The sequence below is a fragment of the Pimephales promelas genome, chromosome 18, assembly GCF_988280905.1.
Source record: "Pimephales promelas chromosome 18, fPimPro1.hap1.1, whole genome shotgun sequence".
In the NCBI taxonomy this organism is placed as follows: domain Eukaryota; kingdom Metazoa; phylum Chordata; class Actinopteri; order Cypriniformes; family Leuciscidae; genus Pimephales; species Pimephales promelas.
The window spans coordinates 28,775,980-28,788,804 of NC_142786.1; the positions used below are offsets into that span (position 1 = coordinate 28,775,980).

The 12,825-nt window shown below is 37.3% G+C and overlaps 1 protein-coding gene across 2 annotated transcripts in view; it reads left to right on the forward strand.

Annotated features, from left to right (window-relative positions):
• kpna6 (karyopherin alpha 6 (importin alpha 7)) overlaps positions 1-12,825 on the forward strand; it is a 119,416-nt gene that overhangs the window by 98,062 nt on the left and 8,529 nt on the right. Inside the window, exons 1-9 of one of the 2 annotated variants that reach the window (XM_039680764.2) lie at positions 2,642-2,766; positions 7,256-7,389; positions 7,609-7,704; positions 7,911-8,010; positions 8,089-8,183; positions 8,267-8,398; positions 8,499-8,587; positions 8,730-8,829; positions 10,196-10,359. In XM_039680764.2, the coding sequence (XP_039536698.1) occupies positions 2,763-2,766; positions 7,256-7,389; positions 7,609-7,704; positions 7,911-8,010; positions 8,089-8,183; positions 8,267-8,398; positions 8,499-8,587; positions 8,730-8,829; positions 10,196-10,359 (914 nt within the window). In that variant the 5' untranslated portion in view covers positions 2,642-2,762. Of the gene's footprint in view, positions 1-2,641; positions 2,767-7,255; positions 7,390-7,608; positions 7,705-7,910; positions 8,011-8,088; positions 8,184-8,266; positions 8,399-8,498; positions 8,588-8,729; positions 8,830-10,195; positions 10,360-12,825 lie in introns of those variants that run through there. The other variant, XM_089123347.1, reaches the window with a different exon arrangement.

The window sequence follows — 12,825 nt, forward strand, 5'->3', positions numbered from 1 at the left end:
CATCTATTCTGAAACACCCAATTATAGTATCAAAGTCTGCCACTCAAAATGACGGCTCATGTTATCTTGGTGACTGGTGGCTGTGACACCCATAACCAGCAATACTAGCACCATGCTTTTGTGATATCTAACACAGCTGGACCATCTCTCTCGCTCTGTCAGATTTCTCAACTATGCTTACAGTGTGCTATCTCTTGTGCCACCTTGCTGGCTCCACATGAAGGGAGACAGATAAAGAGGAGGGTGGGGAGTGAGGAACGATGTGAATTTAATTTTATGATTTATTAATAAAGACATATCACTTTCTCTGTGCCCACACACCTCTGTTCAGTAGCTGCACCTCCCTCTTCTGCTATCTGGATCTCTCTTTATTAGGGAGACACAAAGCCCTGCTTGCATGGGATCCAAAGATAGATGTCTGCGTGACAAGCAGTCAACTCTCATTCTAGAGTAGGCCTACCTTAGAGGCTGGTCATTAGCATATGTTGTATAATTGAATCAGCAAATTAGAAACCGCATTCACTGACGTTCCTTCCAAAGTGCTTTCGATGGTTATCTTGTTATTTTGCAAATGATACATTGAAGGCTTGATTAGCCAAAATTAACAAGCAAACTGCGTGGTGCAAGGTTGCTTTTCATCAGCAAACATGCATATACAATAGAAAATGAGCATGCATGGTATAATTAAATGAAGTCTAAAGGGAACTTAATGTTTATTTAATCTTAATTATTAGTTGGCTCTATAATGCTCAAAGCCACAGTAATACTACCAAGTGTAAATACGTGCATACAGCACTGGTTATTGATTAGATGTATGAGAGCGCTGACAGGCTTAAATAACAAATACGCAGGAGAACAATTTACATTTCTAGAAATATTCTTAAAGCCAGCCTTTCTTCCTTACTTTGTCTGCTTTTATGGCTGTGAGAATACTTTTCAGGCAGAAATGCAAATTTGCTCAGAATGCAAGATTTAAAAAAATTCAAAATGTAAATGTCTCTCTGGGTCCAAGAAATACATGAATACTAATTTCTCTTTTGTGTGTGTAAACAATAAGGACTGTGTGTGGCCATTATTACACATGAGCTTTACTGAAACATATTGCTAATGCCAGATATAGGAATTTCTATCCACATGGGGTCACGGCTCACCTTTTGAAACCTGGCACTGATAAACGACCCTGTTTGATTTCCCCATTCGTTTAAACTGCCTAGCTACACAAGATCAGGTTTGATGGACCTTAAATTAGGAATTGGTTGCAAACTGTAAACCACTGCATGCAGGAAAACTAACATCAGCAGTATACGGCTGCAGATGTGAAGACCTTATATTTTTCATTATTTCACAACACACATGTAAATGTAAATCCACAGTGTTTCGGGAATTAGACAAATCTCTCTGCATGGCGAGTCACCTTTTTGGCCCTCACTGAGTTAATGCAATGTTGCCCCCAAGTGGTCATTGAACGCAATGTCATCAGGGGCCTAGCCACAGGAGTTGGACTATAATTTATCGCTACCTGCTCGCAGAGAATTGAGTGCAGGTGCAACACACTCTGTTATTGCGTCACATTCAATTTGTGCCGAGCTGAGTGCATTAATGGAGTCACAAGGCCGCAAAGACAATCCACTTTGAGTTCACATTCAAGACCAGATCAATTTATGGGTCTTGAATGAAAAAAAAGACATGACAAATAAAGAAAGACTAATATAATTTCTAAAATAATGCATTATCCACTAATCATGTTTGTTTACCTTTATTAAATTAATTTATCCTCAAAATATGATAAATTATAATTTTATATACTTCCTTGTTTGGAAAATGGTGTGAAACTTTAATGAATTCTTCCCTATTAATCAAATAAAATATATTCACGTTAAATCAAAACATGTGAAATGCTTCAATATAGTTTTTAATATAAATTACATTTTGATTCATTACATATTTTGTTTACATAAGTGCAGCTTTGTAGTCGGTTGGAAGTGATATAATTATGTTTCAATGGCCATGGTAATTATTCAGAGGCCCAATTATTAATGGGGGAATTCCATTTACATAAAATAAGATGATTTTGTTCACCAAACAGTACTGAAAAAAATGGTTTTTTTTAATGATTATAGGCTTCCTTATGCACCCTTGTTATGTTAACATTTTCTAGTGGAACTGTACAGTATGTCTTGGCATTGTTTGTGTAAATATGCACAACATAATACAACAATATTTGATTCACCATATTTTTGACAGCGTTTGTGTTTTGTGTATTGACAACCTCATAGCCTAGCAAACTAGGCCTAGTTATTGACAAAAGATTAGACTATTTATCATAGATTATATTTTCATTAAAAAAAATTCATAAAAAATAATATTGATATGATGATTCCCTTGCAAAGGACTCTTTCTTAAAATCTGGAACCTATTTCCATTAAATTCTATTCTATTTCTATATATATTCATAACCTGTAGCCTAATTGTGTTGTAAATCAATACGAAATCAATTCTACAATAAATATATTATATATTCAATAAATACAATATTTACTGAAAACATGTCTAAGTATATTTTTTGACAGACTATTCTCGCATTTTGCTCGGCGTTTCGTAGGACACAAATTGAAAACGCTGTCATTAAGTTTGTCTCCTTCGACTCTCCGTAGATCACCGACATATTGTTTGTGAGAAGCAAATTCTGGAAGAAGGAGAGTGTTAAGATTACAGCGTTGATATTACCAATCATCAAGGCGTATATTAATAAAGAAAGTACGATGGGTAAGTATTCAAACTATACTGTTTCTTAATGTGTTAGTTCTGTTTGCGGTATTTATGGAGCAAATCTGTAGCTGAAAATCCGAGAGAAGCTAACGTTACACCATGTCAGTTAAAGCATGAGTGTAAACTGCCAGTTAGCTTAGCATATCGCTGTCCTCGACCTATAGGTTTATCAGTGAATCTGAAAGCAAATATATGTAGCTTAAACGCTTTTCAAACTGGTACTTGTGAGGTTTATTCAGGGTTGATTGAAGTGGAAGGCAATTTTGAATCTTTCCGGTGTAAACGCTTGGTCATGTTCAGTCAGAGTGAGTCAGTGAAATCGTCTCATGTTTGTCAAATCATTTCCAACATTATATGTTGAAGAATAACTCCGTGAACTGTTATGATTCACATAAAAAAAAATGATGCCTATAAATGCTGTCTAGATAAGTAGAGCTGACGGGGTTAAACAGAGTAAACAACTGATCTACAATGTCAGCGAGTTCACCAGTCAACTGTAACATGTGACCTGCCCATAGCTCATAGTTTCTGTTTTAAATCGGTATATCAGGTGTTTATTCATAGTTTACTTCATCGAATGTAAGTAAATCGTCTGCTTCTTGTTGTAAACCCCTTGGCTAGGTTGTCAGGACGAGGTTGGGACAGGAATGATACAGACAGGACGCACAGATAGGATGTTAGAACCTGACTGCTGCTGACTTGCTTTATGGGGTCTTATAGGCTACTTTTTCAAAGAACTTTTTCAATTTGCTGATGAACATTGGAAAATTAATGTGATATTTGGCAGCTTTTCCATGGCAATTTAGAGGTTTTCACACACCGCGGCATTTCAGTTTGCAATTTGATATGCTGAAACCAGCAGGTCAGTTTAGGCTAACGTACACTTTTGCAGACATTTCTTCAAACTGGGTTTCTCATTACTTTCCATGGTGCAAATTTGATACTGAAAACATCCTATTAAACTAGAATTAAAACAAATCGGCTCAACAATTTATTTTTTCAAAGGTTTGGCTAGTGGTTCAGATTTTTGACCCATGTAACCTTGAATTCTTTTAAATAAGGTTTTTATTATGGCATCCACATGTGAATAAAAGTCTAAATTCAGGCTGTTAATCATATAAAGCGACCCTGTCTCCTCAGAAAATTTGGTCTAAACCGCTCAATTCATGTCGATTCGTTTATGATCTCTTTTTGAAGGGTCTAATGGAGTGTACAGAAAGCACTTAGGTTGAATCAAAAAGATTTTCTTTAGTGTTTAGAAGATGAACAAAAGTCTTATGGGTTTTGAACGATGTGAGGGTGAGTAATTATTGACATAAGTTTTATTTTTGGATGAATTATCCCTTTAACCTTCAGATAGTCTATGTTCTCAGCCTGTCTGCTGTCTGTCTTTAAGCCATAGCAAACAGTCCTTTAAAATAGTTTTGCGACAGGGGCCCAGCCCACACTGCTATTTGTGAGGCCCATGTGATGGGCAACTATGTCATGGAGTGCTTGAGTCGGGTTGAGCGTGCTTGTCATCCCCTCTAAATTTGTTAGTCGTTACGATGTTCTTTCTCTTCTTAAAGGAATAGTTAATCAAATAAAGAACACCCTATTCATCCTCATGTTGTTCCAGGCCCAAATGATCTCGTTCCTTACATGGGGCAGAAGAATATCCTGTCCACTTTACCCAATATATAATGAAAGTGAATGGGGACTGAGGCTGTCAAAAAAATTAAAATTGGTCCATATGATTCGGACACTATATTCCAAGTGTTTTGAAGCTGCATGTTAGCCTTTTTTTAAGGAACAGACAAACAATGAGTTATTCAAATCTTGACATTTGCTATTATGTTAGTGAGAGAATTTGTGATTTATTTGTCTGAATTATGAACAAAACATTATTTTATTATTTTCAGTGATCTGTCCTGAATGATTCATTTGCTAATCTGACTGGTCAAGTTCTTAAGTTTTGCTCATGAGTCATGACTCAGGTCTGGTTATGATTTTGTGTTCTCTTGAAACCTGAAGTACTTGCAGCCCATTTTTTAGTTAGATGGCGGGGAAAGCAACCAGTTACACTACTGTTAAAAATGTGGGATTAGTATGATTTTTTTTTTGTAATGAATGAATGAAATTAATACTTTTATTCTGCAAGCACACATTAAATTAATTGATCAAAAGTGACAGCATTTTTAATGAGAATAAATGTCTAAAATAATTGCTGTTCTTTTGAACTTGAATCAAATTTTCACAAATTTCGAGCAGCACATTGAGCACAACTGTTTTCAACATTGATAATAATAAGAAATGTTTCCTAAACCAAATCAACATATTAGAATGATTTGTGAAAGATGTAATGTTTAAGAATAGTATTGCTGATAATTCAGTTTTGCCATCACAGAAATACATTTTTAAATGCATTAAAAATATTCAAATAGAAATATAAAGATGTATATTAATATAACAAATATTTTATATGTTTTATTTTAAAGAGGTCATGTAAATTATTCAAAAGTTCTTACTCTCTTGGGTTTGGAACAACAGTGAATGATGAACGTCATTTTTGGGTGAACTACCATGGCCGCCCTATATTGCTCCTGAGGAGCTCAGCTGAAATGCATCCTTCCATATGTTGTGAAGAAGGCCTCACCCATCAGAGAGACTCATTTCTAACAACAGCAGTCAAGTTGATACTTGTGGTAGTTCTCTGTTCCAGAACTGCAGATTTACTGACTGAAGGTTATGGAGGTCTTCATGTGGTGCCAATGCTGATTTTGAGTTATTTTCCTCCTTTGAGACACTGTACTATAAGATCTTACAGAAAGGATGGGATCGAATCCAAGATCAGCAACCGTACCCTCAGGCACTTTGTTTGTTAGCACCCTGATGTGCATTCGGTCGCATTAGCCAGTCATCATTCGTAGCCTCCTCTGCTCTCAGTGTGCCACACAAATGCTGAGACAGGCTGCTTTAGCTGCTTGCTCATGCAAACAGTGTTTAGACACCCTCAATAAAAGTGGGTTTGCTCACTGACTCCGGGTGGCTCTGTTCAAGTGTGTTGTGCTCAGCACAAACAGACCAAAGTGAGTAATGAAGCTTGAGATACCTGCTGAGACTGCTGAACAATTTCTCCGGCAGTCATTGTTATATTTTTAAATGAAGGGTTTAATAAGCTACACACTTCCACATCCATTTTAGTCTCATTATTGACGACATTTGCGCTCTTGCAGATGGCACACTAATTGAAATTGTTATAGCTGTTTTGTTTTTCCTGTCAAAATGCTCAAATACATGCGTATCATCTTTGTCCACAGCAGACAGTTTGTGCAGGTCTTGCGCTCATACTTTACTCATTGACCGATAAGTACTTTGCCATCTACAAATTGGGATGAAGAGTTTGAATCAAGCTCTTTATTCTCATTTGACTAGTACAAGAATTTTGTTTATTCTAATCATTCAGAAGTTTTTTCTATTGGCTGAGCATAAAAACTCTGAAGTATTGTCAAATAGCCTCTTACTACAGTTTCAAATAACTGTATTAAAATACTTCAATATATTTTAAAATGTAATTTATTATGATATGCTGGTTTGGTGCTCAATAAATATTTATTTCTTTTATCAATTTTAAATTTTTTTGAAAAGAACAGCATTTATTTGATTACAACTTTTCATATATGTGCAATAAAAATATACTGCATGGCCAAAATTATAACTGCTTATAATTAAAAGCTTAGCCTCGCGTAACAAGACCTTCAGACTGACGGCGGAAGGTTTGGACTTGATCGCAGTTTTTCTTGACCAAGAGGACGTTTGACTGACATGTAACGCAACCAATCACAGTTCGTTTTGTTTCTGTGTCATGTTTAGGGGCGTGACAATATAATGTAGATGTCCCTACAATAACAGACCGGCGTGCATCTAATAAATTATTCATTCATGAACGTTGCGCAAGTTTACTGCAACAATGAAGCTGCGAACTTCACATACCTTTGAAAATCCAGTTTAGTTGATCCTGGTAAGCGCTTATTGTCACGGTTGTAAATGCAAGTCTTCCTTCCATGAGAGGTTTCGGCGTCACGGCATTTGTTTCCAGGCAAAAGACGTCAACACACACGTCTCCCTGGACGTCCGTAACTTCAAACCTCCTGAAGTGTTCAGACATTCAGCCAGAGGTTCTTTTCAACCCTCATTCTGACCCTTTGTCTTAAATGCTCAATTTTTAAGTGATGGCTCCTTTAAGGATTCGATTGACTAACGTCACTGCATAGAAAACAGCTTCCACGCCCTCTTGCTATTGCACATGTGTTTTGATTATTATAAGTTGTTTACGTTCAGGGCATTATGACGTAATTTGAGATCCCATGATATCCAAACGAGCAGTTTTTGGAGCTTGCAGGATTGCGAAGACATCTTCTATGTCAAAAGATCAAGGCAAATTTGATTTCTTGTGTCATTTAATTGTCTGTTGTATAACCTGTTTCTGACTCGTCTTGCCCTGCAGAGCCTTCAGGAAGTCCTGCGAAGGATAACTTCAGGATGAACCGCTATAAGAACAAAGCACTCAACCTGGACGAGATGCGTCGAAGAAGAGAGGAGGAAGGCATTCAGCTGAGGAAACAGAAACGAGAGCAACAGGTGACCTTTCTTTCTTATTTTCATTATTGATTTTCTGATTAGTTGTTGCAGCCCTAGTCCTATCCTACATGTTTGCCCCTCATTGACTATCTTGTTGCTTCCTGAAATGCATCACATTACAGAATTTAAATGGGTTATGAATGCTGTCTCACGTTAACTTTAAGTGTCACATCAATTGATGCAATTTGCACCATTGATTCTCTCTATTTCTCATGGCAGCTGTTTAAGAGGAGAAATGTGGAGCTGCTTGGTGAAGAAGGGGGAATGTTTGACAGTCCACTCATGGATAGCTACGTCTCCTCCTCCACAGCCCCAGTGAGTTCAAACCCAAATGCACAATTTGCTTTCTCCCATTATATCACTTATATGGGTGAGGTAACTCTGGGATTGTTGTCAGTAGTGCATTATGACCCCTTAATTCAATAAACACTATTGATTTGGACTTCTCAGAGGTGCGAACCTGGACTGAAAACAAATTACGGTCATTGATTTAGACCGAGTTTGTCCTATATGTTTTTTAGGATGGAGTAATTACAAGAGACATGGTTGAAATGCTCTTCTCAGAAGATCCTGAACTACAGCTGGTCACAACACAGAGGTTCAGAAAACTACTCTCCAAAGGTATCGTACACAATCACATGTCTGGAGTTGCTTAAAAGCATTCTGGAGTTTTAATAAATCCTTCTTTGTGTTTTACAGAACCAAACCCACCTATCGACGAGGTGATAAGCACACAGGGAGTTGTGAATAGATTTGTTGAGTTCCTTCAGAAAAGTACAAATTGCACATTACAGGTGGGTGGGATTGAATGAAATTTGAATTAATTTTTCAGATCCTTGTCAGATCCTTGAAAATGTGTGCGTTTTCCCCCTCTCAGTTTGAGGCTGCTTGGGCACTCACCAACATCGCATCTGGAACATCTCAGCAAACAAAGTTTGTGATAGAGGCCGGTGCCGTTCCTGTCTTTATCGAGCTTCTCAACTCAGAGTTTGAAGATGTACAAGAGCAGGTATGAGTTATAAAGTTGCAATGGATAAGTCACCTTGTTTTGTTGGTGCTAATTGAGTATGAATCCCATGTGGGTAAATTGATGAATCTTTGTCTCACAGGCTGTTTGGGCTTTGGGGAACATTGCGGGAGACAGCGCTGTTTGCAGAGATTATGTGCTAAACTGTAATATCCTTCCACCTCTACTAATGTGAGTGCTATCATGATATCACAAAACTAGTGTTTATCTGACCAAACGGTGAATTTAATTAACGTCCTCTGCAGGAGAAACAAACATTTTTGTGCTGAATATAAGGATTGATTGTTTTCTTGATGATACTTATTTTCCCCAGGCTGCTGACCAAATCAACTCGTCTCACAATGACCAGGAATGCTGTGTGGGCCTTGTCCAACCTCTGCAGAGGCAAAAGTCCACCCCCAGACTTTGAGAAGGTCTGTACTGAAAATCTGACCCTTGACAACACTGTTTACCAGCAAATAAGTACCAAGGCGATACTAAAAGAAAATGACAATATCATTGTTTCTATGGTTTATTTAATATGTCCTAGAGCCAGGAAGTAACCCAGAACAGTGTCCTGGCAACTACCCAAAACACCTTACTAAACTGACTCGATTGCAATTTTGATTTAATGTATGCATTTATTAGATATTTGATTATACACTATGGAGCAGAGGGCTGTTTCACAAAATCAAGATAGCGGATTAAGCCTGGATTTTCCAGATATCCTGGCTGAATTAAGCCGGGACTCGGTTTCACGAAAGCATGGCGATTTATTCTGCTCCAGACCAGGCTAACAGCCATGCTTAGTCAATCCTGCTGCCTTATTTGTTCAGTCAGCGGTCACGCCGATCAGAAACCAATGTGTTTTGTCATTTATTCCGTTTTGTCATCTATGTGTTCAGCTCAATTTTTATCAGCCTGCATTAAAGGATTAGTTCACTTTTGAAAAAACTTTTGCTGATAATTTACTCACCCCCATGTCATCCAAGATGTCCATGTCTTTCTTTCCTCAGTCGAAAAGAAATTAAGGTTTTTGATTAAAACATTCCAGGATTTTTTCTCCATATAATGGACTTCAATGGGAACCAGACAGTCCAAGGTCCAAGACAGTTAATAACAGATTCAGATGCAGCTTCAAATGTCTTTAAACGACACCAGACGATGAATAAGGGTCTTATCATGCGAAACGATCGGTTATTTCAAAACTTATTCCAAAAATGTAACTTTTCTAAGGACAAATGCTAGCCTTGCTCTATTCTGTGAGGCGCGTTTGTAACGTCACGTAATACGTAATTACGTTCAAAAGGTCACGGGCGACGTAGCCAGAAGTACAGAATCAAAATCGTCCGACATCGTTGTTTCTACCTGTTTAATTCCTTTTTTTTTTGTAAACGGCGTTTGAGTTAGTTTGCAAGTTCAGCCTATGCGTTCAACTTGTGAACACTGACTCTGTACTTCCGGCTACGTCGCCCGTGACCTTTTGAACGTAATTTATTCTGAATAAATTTATTCAACTATTAATTTTCTTCTCTGTGGGTCTCTGAGTGAGTTTACGTTGTGTAACAGCGCAGCATTTCTTTGTTGTACATCAGAATGTAGGCTCACTATTGGCCGACGCTGGTCATGTGTGTGATGCGAGTGACGTACAACACAAAAGCGCGGCGCACTACACACAAACACACACACACACGCATCTTTAATGTCAGTGTGCTTTTTTTTCATCCTTTCAGAGGCCAAGTGACATGTTTTCTGTTAATCTCTGGATTTCATATTGAAAGCTCTCTTTTGCTCTTGTAGGTGTCTCCATGCCTGCCTGTGCTGTCCCGTCTTTTGTTCAGCAGCGATTCAGACCTGCTGGCTGATGCCTGTTGGGCCCTCTCCTATCTCTCTGATGGGCCTAATGAGAAGATCCAGGCAGTTATTGATTCAGGGGTCTGCAGGAGGCTTGTGGAGCTGCTCATGTGAGTCAGCTGTTAGAACTACATTGTCAATTCCAGGTCATATTTAAAGTTAACATGAAACTTATACAGCTATAAGGACATATTTCATAGTAAAACTGAATTTTCAGCATGACATAATTAAAGATGTCGAGTGAGGACTTAAATAAATGCACTTTACTTGATAGTATAATAAAAAAACTGGATAGTAAAACAAAACATCATCTAGAAAAAAAATAGAAAATTGTTTATGCTGATATTTTTCCATACAACAATATGGAATGTAAAATTTTTAAAAAAAATTCTGATAGAGGACAGTCCCAACATTAAATACACCAATTTTGGTGTCTCTAACTCATTGCCTCTAGCAGCACCACCTGCCAAAAATTTCACTCATAATGTGCTAATAACTTTTAAACCGTAAGGCCTATCAACAAAATGTATTTTCGATAAATGCACAAACTCATTTTATGTAGTTCTTGCGAAAACAGATGTAAGGCTGTATCTTTGCAACACCTACTGATCTGGAGAAATGAAAAATGCCTATTTTTGCTCGTAACTTCTGAAAGGTTTTTCCATAAATCATAGAAGTGGTCTCATTAGATTCAGGGCGTCATGCCGAGTCGTCTGATATCCAAATTTCTCAGATCGGTCATTTTGGCTGTCAGCCATTTTGAATTCTGTGCTTAAATGCTGTATTTTTTTTATGCATGAGCGAATTGTTTGGAAACTCTGTATGGGTCATCAGTACGGTGCCTTTAAGGAGCCTGAGAAGATTTGAAATGGCACCACCTAGTGGTAAAATTTAATTTTCAAATGCTATTAACTGGCCGTGGTTTACTTATTTTCACGGGTCATATCATTAGACTCCTGAATCCTTGCTGAGTCCAACGATACCAGACTTGCCAGGTTTCAGGAAATATGGTTTGTGGTGCTTTGTAACTTATCGCTTAAAAAACATAGGAAGATAAGGATCTTCGAAACCGCTAGTCCGATTGAGATTAAACCGCCGTCAAAAGTTTGGAATCATAGGTCGATGGCTAAATGCTAATGCCCAAATGTCAAAATATTGATACTAAGGGGTAGTAAAATTCAAACGAAGTCACGTGTTAGTAATTTTTTACGTTTTTTTTTTTTTCACATAAATAACTAATAAATAATAAAAAAAAACCTATTAAATGTAATAAATAATTTCAAATTGAGATTTTCACCAAAATTGACACACTGGTGTATGGGCTCACTCTCAAAAAAATGATGGGACCAAGCCTCTTGGGGGTGCTATAATAGAACAGAACATGAAATTCCCATTGACTTTAATACAGGTTGCCTTGAAGGTACTTAAAAGGTTTTGGGGCAGCGCCACCTTGTGGTATAACATTTATAATGAAATTTCCAAAAATGCTAATAGCACTTTGAATAAAATTGCTTTTTGTAACGATACTGGTCTAAATAAATTCCTTGGGTTATGCCAAAAACATAGATATCAACTTTGCCATTGTCAGCCAAACTTCCTGTCTGCATCTTTATTATTTTTTTTTAAACCTACTTTTTCTAACTTCTAGACTGTTTGTCCAATTTTCACCAAAATCAAAAGCCACCATGCCTTCTAAAACTTATGGATTTCGTGACCACAGACAAAACTGTGTTTGTATACTACAGCATCAAAGTTGAGGCATGCTGCCAAAATGACTATTCAGGTTCTGACTTTGCAATGCCATTTTGAGAACCAAACTTTTACGTGTCATTGTCACCTCACTCTGACCACACCACATACATTTCATAACTGCACCACCTATTGGTTGAAAGTGATAATTCATTAAATCATATTTTTAACGTATTTGATTTTTTTTTTTTTAGCCATTTTGCCTAAATTCATCTTTAAATGTCTTTAATTGCTCCTTGCTGCAGTTGCTCTGACAACCCCAGCCATGTTGGCATGTCTTATCGTCTTTGCACTTGGCCTCGATAATGGCTGCTTGCAGCTATATTTATCCTTGTTTTTGCATTGGCCTGGTTGCAGTCCCCTTTTTTTTATGTAGCCACTCCGAAGTCCAAAGTCTTTTGCATTTTACAACTGGTGAAACTCCAGTTGTCACTGTTATTGTCGTTTGAACTTTTCTGGATCCGCCATCAAATAGATAAGTTTAATTATATCAAGTGCTGTGAGAAAAGGCTATAAATCGCCACCTCCTACATTCTCACACACAATATAGCCTACTAGTCGAGACACCATCTTTATGTAAACAGATGTGAAGTAATGATGACACAAAGAAATGCTCGGATTTCCTCCAGAAATTTACCAATACCGCTAGATTTAAAAACATTATTACAAACTTACAAGGCAAACTGATAGTTTTGAACCCTGGCTGGTTATGTACTTGCTCAAATTTATTTGGGTTAATTTTTATTTAACCCAAAAAACTTACTGGCGGCAGGCTTAAATTAATACTTAGTTTATAATAGAAAAAAAATATGAACTGAAACCATATT